Source organism: Onychostoma macrolepis, chromosome 22, assembly GCF_012432095.1.
Source record: "Onychostoma macrolepis isolate SWU-2019 chromosome 22, ASM1243209v1, whole genome shotgun sequence".
Taxonomy (NCBI): Eukaryota; Metazoa; Chordata; class Actinopteri; order Cypriniformes; family Cyprinidae; genus Onychostoma; species Onychostoma macrolepis.
The window spans coordinates 24,302,729-24,309,641 of NC_081176.1; the positions used below are offsets into that span (position 1 = coordinate 24,302,729).

Sequence of the window (6,913 nt, forward strand, 5' to 3'; positions counted from 1 at the left end):
ATTTATAAAACCCTATTCTGCATTAGAAACCAAATATGTTGTGTATGTATTTTTTCTAATAAAAGGTTATTTTCACAGTCTATACACTAAAGATATATGATACAGAGTAATAACAGCAACAAACAGGACACAAAATTGTGCAACAATATTTTACTTAGTCCAAATGGACCAGATCACATATACAATCAAATACTGTGTAATATGAACAATCTTTTAGACAATAGATGAATTGAAGGACTTCCCACCCACATCATAAACATATGACTGATTATCAGAATGTCTCTGTATGCATGAATAATAATAATAAAAAAACTATTTACTATGACTAAATTATCATAAAGAGTTTATTGTACAGATTACAAAAAAAGTTAACCTGAGTTTCACCTTTTGTTACTTGGCATGTTACTCTAACAGAAAAAACTAAACAAATAAAATGCCATGTATTGTGGACTAAAGTTCAATCCAGATTGTTATCTGTATCTGACCAGTAATGTCATTCTAATTTTTAAAAAAAAAAGAATCTAGCACTCATTATTGTCCCAAACTGGGGATTTTTCAAAATTAGGTGTTAGACTTTTACAAACGACACTTTAAACATAACTACAGACATGCCAAACACAAGCAAAAAAACACTGTGGTTTAAGAAACGCAAGCTATTTCTTCTTGCCCTTTGTGGGTTTGGCCAAGAGCGCAGGGTCAATCTGATCTGGACTCAGTCCTTTGACGGAGAACAGACGTGCAGCCCGTTCCTGCAGCGTTCCTCCACACTTCATCCCTCGTTCCATCAGCTCTTTCTTCAGCCGCTCCAGACCCAAAGCCTCCAGCTGCTCCGGCCCACTCACAGACAGCAGATCCAGCGGACCCTCCACCTGAAGAGAGCGAAAGACCAGTCAGGGGTGTGCGATATTGGCAAAAATAAATAAAATATTTCATAGATAACGATTATTAGACGATATTTTGCTGAGTGTGTTATTCTGCTGGTATGTTAAGGACTGTCGTGGACAGCTTGACTCCTAAAGTTTTTGATATTCTTCATATGCTGTGTGGTGGTCAGTTCACACTGATAGAAATTAAACTTCTCCAATAAGTTTAAACTGATTTTTACATTTTATGGGCATTTTTACCTTCATCAATCCATTTTTATTCATTATCTTTTGCTTTATCTTATCCATTATCATTTAATCATTGATTTAGAATAATAAAACATTTGGGCTGTTACCAAGCAAATTAAATCAGTATCAATAAAATTAATCTTTGCAATGCAGAGGAAACAATGCAGGACATGAATGGATTTAACTTGCAATTACAAATCCATGAATAATGTTTTGATATTAAACAAAACCTTGAATACGGTTATTCAAAAATATTGATGTGAAATGAACACTGCCAGTAGGTGGCAGCAAGTCACTGGTAGTAAGTGAGTCATTGCGATTGAACCGAATCATTTAAATGAATCATTGGAATGAATCATGTTGCTCAGAGACGCAAAACAGTGCTGCGGCTTTGTTTGGAATTATTTTTGTCGAAATGGAGCAAAAACAGGCAATATGGTGTCTAAAACGCAAGTTTCTCAATTAACTTGTTTTTTGAACTGTTGTAAAATATCAATATCACATTTGTAATCATGGTAATTAAAAAAAAAAAAAAAAACGGCACTCTTCATGTGAAATTGATTAAATATATGAAGTAGTATAAATATATAAATTTTCTGCCCGATTTTCTTGAATTTGTGATCATTCTAAATATATTTCATTATGAATCATGCAGTGAAAGAACGCACTCTAAATGCACACGCGCTCCAGTGTAGACTTTTGAATGGTTTTCGCAAAATACTCGATAATGTCAAATCACACATCATTAAAAACAATTACGATATTATCACAGAAGATATATAAAATCGCACACTTGTCAGTCAGTCAGTATTACCAAAAAACATTTCCAGCATGAAAATCCACGGTTGTGGCTAGAAGGGATACCGCACCGACCGGAAACGAACAATGAAATTAATTTTCGATCTATTAGATCGTGTTCTATTAACGTTTACACCCAACCCTAAACCTACCCCTTACAATAAGGGAAAAAAAAAAAATAGTAATTGTTATACAGTGGGATAAAATTTACGCTGTATTGATGTGCGCACGCCCAGTAGCGCCATACGTATCCCTTCTAGCCTTCACCAAAATCCACTTCAGAAGCAGAACATCTCACCTCCTCCTGTGCCTGACTGCTCTCGGCTGGGCCACTTGGTGCTTCTGTGGGCTCAACCTGCGATTTATCCTCTTTGCTGGTTTCAGCTGTACACTCCTTTTGCACCTCCTCCTCCACCTGTGTTGGGGAGCTTGGTGCGGGACTCTGGGAGGATTTATCCTCTTCGATGCTGCTGTTTTGAGCTGTACACTCCTTTTCTGCGTTCTTCTGCACCTCCTCCTCCACCTGTGTTGGGGAGCTCGGTGCAGGACTCTGGGAGGAGGAGCTGCTGGAGCTGCTGGGCTGGTCCTGAGGGTCTGTCCTGTCACTCCCCCTGGTGGCAGAAGGCGGCACAGCTGGTTTGGGAACATCTGAACTGCATGAAGCCCCAGAGGTGGACGGAGAAGCCTCGCTGTCGCTGTCATCACTTCCTTCACCAGAGCTGCCCATCTCCTCCAGTCCTCCGAGGCCAGTCCTAGTGGATTAAATGAATGAGTGTTACAGTTAGCGATTGAATTTAGTGATTCTAGTCTGCAAGATCAGCATTTTCTTTGACATATGTGAAATCAGCTCACCAGAAGCATTTCTTCTTTACTTTCTTTTCACTGTTGGCTGGTGTCGGACGCTTGCGACTCGGCCCCTCATCCGCCTTGACGAGACCACTAGAGGAAGCCTGCATACCTGCAAGAACAGACAACTTTTACCTTCACTGTCAATAATAATTAGGTTTGGGAAACATACTTGAATATTTACAATATGCAATATTAATGGGGGGTGTCAAATCAATTAGTCGTGACTAATCGCATCCTAAATAAAAGCCTGGGTTTACATAATATGCGTGTGTGTTCATGTCTATATAAATACACACACATACACTGAGGGAAAAAATTATTTGATCCCCTGCTTGGACCAATTATTTTTTCCCTCTCTGTAGATATGTATATACTTAAGCAATATACATGTAAATAAAATATACACATTACTCACACATATATTATTTCAAATCACAGATTTTTATTTTACGCAGTTAATCATGATTAATCGATTTGACAGCCTTATTTCAGCCCTTATATTAATAATAAAAAAAAACTTAATTATATCTAACAATTATAAATATTTCATAATATATTCATTTGAATTAACTATAATTTTATATAATATTGTTATAATATTAATGATACTAAATAATAAATATATTATATTTGATATATAATTTAGATTTTGTTTAAGCTAATTTCATATAACATCTTTCTAGGAAATAAAGATCATTTTCAGAATTGTAATATTTATTATTAATTATTTAGTATTATTGTTTTTGGCTATAAAATCAAGCAATGTGAAATTACTTGAACTTGTGAGTATGAGAATATTAAATAAGGAAATATTTTAGTTTAATGTAGTCTCTCATTTTAATCTCAGTACAAAAAAAAAATTCTGATTCAAGTGAATTTAGGTGGTGTATTTAAATGATTTTTTTTATATTTAACAAATCTTCAAAAGACCTTGGGATAATGGTGCAGTGATTTAACTTTCACTCACTAGGATGAAACTAAATATGTAAACAATGCTGTTTATGGCTATTTATCATTCTCCATTGTGTAAATATACTCTAGCACTACTATAATAACAAAACAGTAGATGTGTGTAATTTTTATATATGAAATGAATTCAAGTTACCTTTCAATACAGAGTCCTCCAGTCTCTCTGAGAGGTCGTGGCACTGCTGTTCATAATTGGTGTCTGTGAAATAATGTTTCGGCTCAGCCAATTTCCTCTGAATCCTCTCCAGACGACGCTGCTCCTTCTCTGCCTCTCGATCCGCCTGCTTTTTCAGCCAATCTGCCATTCTACAAACACGCATTCAAATTCAATTATTCACACAAAAGACGACCTAAAGGTGGAGCAGAAAACACCAAATCCATAAAACAATTCAGTCAATAATCAAACAAGCATGCTAAATGGATACGGCAATCATCAGCATTACTCTTTCTCATGATTGACGTCTCTCAGTCTCCTTCCACTCAGATCTCTACAGGCCTCGCGGTTAGTGGTCTTTTCGATTTGTGCACCCAGGGCCCTCAACATAGAGCCAAATCCTACAAAACAAATGAGTTTAAAACATCTTAACGGAACAAAACATTTACAAAACTTTATACAACTTCCATAAAATTTAAAATAAACACTAAAAGAGAAAACAAACACTAGTAGAACTCTATCATGATTGGTTCCAAATTGTAAATGTGTCCAAAAAGGGACATATTTATACGAAAGAACACCTTAACATATACCAATTAGCCAAATATCAACAACCCATCACATTCTAACATTCACAAGCTTCAAAAAAGATCAACATTGATGTTGTGGACTAGTCTGTTTACCTCCTTTGCCTCCACATAAGCGAGGCTCCACACGGTACACAACTCCAGCCTGAAGAGAGTCGCTCCTGTGAGATACGCGGCCATTACTCTTCACATACAAATCCGCGAAGGAGGCACCCTGACAGAAAATAACACATATTTCAGGTCGTTTTAACCATAATAATCGGCATCAAACTAAACCACCAACACAGAGTTACAGCACAATCCCGATTTCAGACTTCGGCTAACTTACTGTAATCACGGACCACTCACCTCTTTAACGGCAAAATGATCGATAAGATCGCTGACAGTCGAGCCCGGGGCGACAGTAAGGTTAGTAAACCTCAAATTTGGTGAAACTACAAAGAGCTCCATGGTTTCTTCTCCTCTGTTCTCGAAGACGCGTTTATAAACTTCCGGAAAAATCACTCAACTTCCTCTTCTTCTTTGGGTTTTTGGCGTATTCCGCAGATATCGCCACCTACTGTTTTCATTCATACATATCCAGTCCCATCTCTATTCATAGTTTATTTGACACGCTGCTTTTTTATTTATTTTGTTAAAGAAAGCAATACATTTTGGATATTTTCTACATAGTAATGAGCTCCATGAATCCAAAAGCACCTTGCGAAAAGCCTACCTTTTCCCACCCTTACGAGAATTAACCATATTTTTATTACAAACAAACAAAAAACATGGTTACTATAATAGTTATACCATGGTAACCACAAATTAACCATGTGTTTGCTACACTAACCATAGTTTAACCGTGGTATTTGTAGTAAATCTGTGGTTATACAAACGCCAACAACCATGGTTACTACACGTACTATAATAAAACCATGGCTACGTTTTTAAACGTCGCAGATTAAACTCTTATTTTGAAAAGTTCCCAGCGTGCTCTGCTGCGTATGACGTTTCAACATGGCGTCGCTCTGCAAGGTGATGCACAACGTGAGCTCCAGATCATCTTTACTACCAAAACACTGCGTTTTTACCGCGCTCAGATCATTATGCAGCTCGGATGCGAGCGGGGGAGATGGTAAATCAGCTGCGAGGGTGAAGAGCGGGTTCGCAGCCGCATACGAGCAGCATTCGGACCTGCGGCAGAGCGGCGATCAGAGGTCCGAGGACGAGACCTCCTTCGCGTCGCTCCTGCGGCGCTCCGCGCTCATGCAGATGGGTCCGGCCAAAGACAAGATCGTCGTCGGGAAGATCTTTCATATCGTCAATGAGGATCTGTATATCGATTTCGGCGGGAAGTTCCACTGCGTGTGCAAGAGGCCCTCCGCGGACGGGCAGAAGTACCAGCGGGGCAGCAGGGTGAGGCTGAGGCTGGAGGATGTGGAGATGACCTCGCGCTTCCTGGGAGCGACCGTCGATACGACGCTGCTGGAGGCGGGCGCCACTCTGCTGGGACTCATTGAGACCAAGACGGAGTAGCTGCCATTGAGGACACTCAGACTGAACGATATGTGAACGAATGGACTCTGTATTGTGAATGAGATATAAAATTTAAAATTGCACTTCACGGATTTTGATTTTTGTTTATTTTTATCTATCTATTTATCTATCTATCTATCTATCTATCTATCTATCTATCTATCTATCTATCTATCTATCTATCTATCTATAATTCTGTCTTGCTCTCTCCATACATTAGATCTATATATAAAATTTAATTGTGTGTATATATATATATATATATATATATATATATATGTGTGTGTGTGTGTGTGTATAGTGCTGTCAACTGATTAATCGCATCCAAAATGTTTGTTTACATAATAAATATACACAGTACACACATATATTATGTACATATTAGTACACACACATGTATACATTTAAGAAAAATTGTTCATATATTAAATATTTATATATAATATAAAATATGAATATAAATACAGACCTGTAAATACATGTAAATATTTTCAAAATATATACTGTATATGTGTATTTATATATACATAATAAATATACACCGTACACATTATGTACACAATCTTATTTTGGATGCGTTTGACAGCACACACATATATACATTATATATATATATATATATATATATAATACAGTACCGGTCAGAAGTTTTAGAACAGTAGGATGTTTAATGTTTTTTTTAAAGAGTTCTCTTCTGCTCACCAAGCCTGCATTTATTTGATCCGAAGTACAGGAAAAAAACTGTAAAATTTTAGAATATTTTTACTATTTAAAATAACTGTTTTCTATCTGAATATATTTTAAAATGTAATTTATTCCTGCGATTTCAAAGCTGAATTTTTAGCATCATTTCTCCAGTCACACGATCCTTCAGAAATGTCTTTATCATCACTTTTGATCAATTTAAAGCATCCTTGCTAAATAAA

The 6,913-nt window shown here is 36.9% G+C and overlaps 2 protein-coding genes across 2 annotated transcripts; one reads left to right on the forward strand and one right to left on the reverse strand.

The window, feature by feature from the left end:
* Nucleotides 1-135: 135 nt before the first annotated feature.
* Nucleotides 136-5,057, reverse strand: sde2 (SDE2 telomere maintenance homolog (S. pombe)). The gene is made up of 7 exons (XM_058761781.1): nucleotides 4,818-5,057; nucleotides 4,566-4,683; nucleotides 4,172-4,283; nucleotides 3,865-4,034; nucleotides 2,763-2,868; nucleotides 2,209-2,662; nucleotides 136-869 (listed from the first exon to the last, which is right to left on the reverse strand). The coding sequence occupies exons 1-7, from the start codon at nucleotides 4,917-4,919 to the stop codon at nucleotides 654-656; spliced, it is 1,278 nt and encodes a 425-aa protein (XP_058617764.1). The 5' UTR covers nucleotides 4,920-5,057; the 3' UTR covers nucleotides 136-653.
* Nucleotides 5,058-5,321: 264 nt separating this feature from the next.
* mrps28 (mitochondrial ribosomal protein S28) lies at nucleotides 5,322-6,075 on the forward strand. Its single transcript, XM_058761782.1, has one exon. The coding sequence runs from the start codon at nucleotides 5,469-5,471 to the stop codon at nucleotides 5,985-5,987; it is 519 nt and encodes a 172-aa protein (XP_058617765.1). The 5' UTR covers nucleotides 5,322-5,468; the 3' UTR covers nucleotides 5,988-6,075.
* Nucleotides 6,076-6,913: the final 838 nt, after the last annotated feature.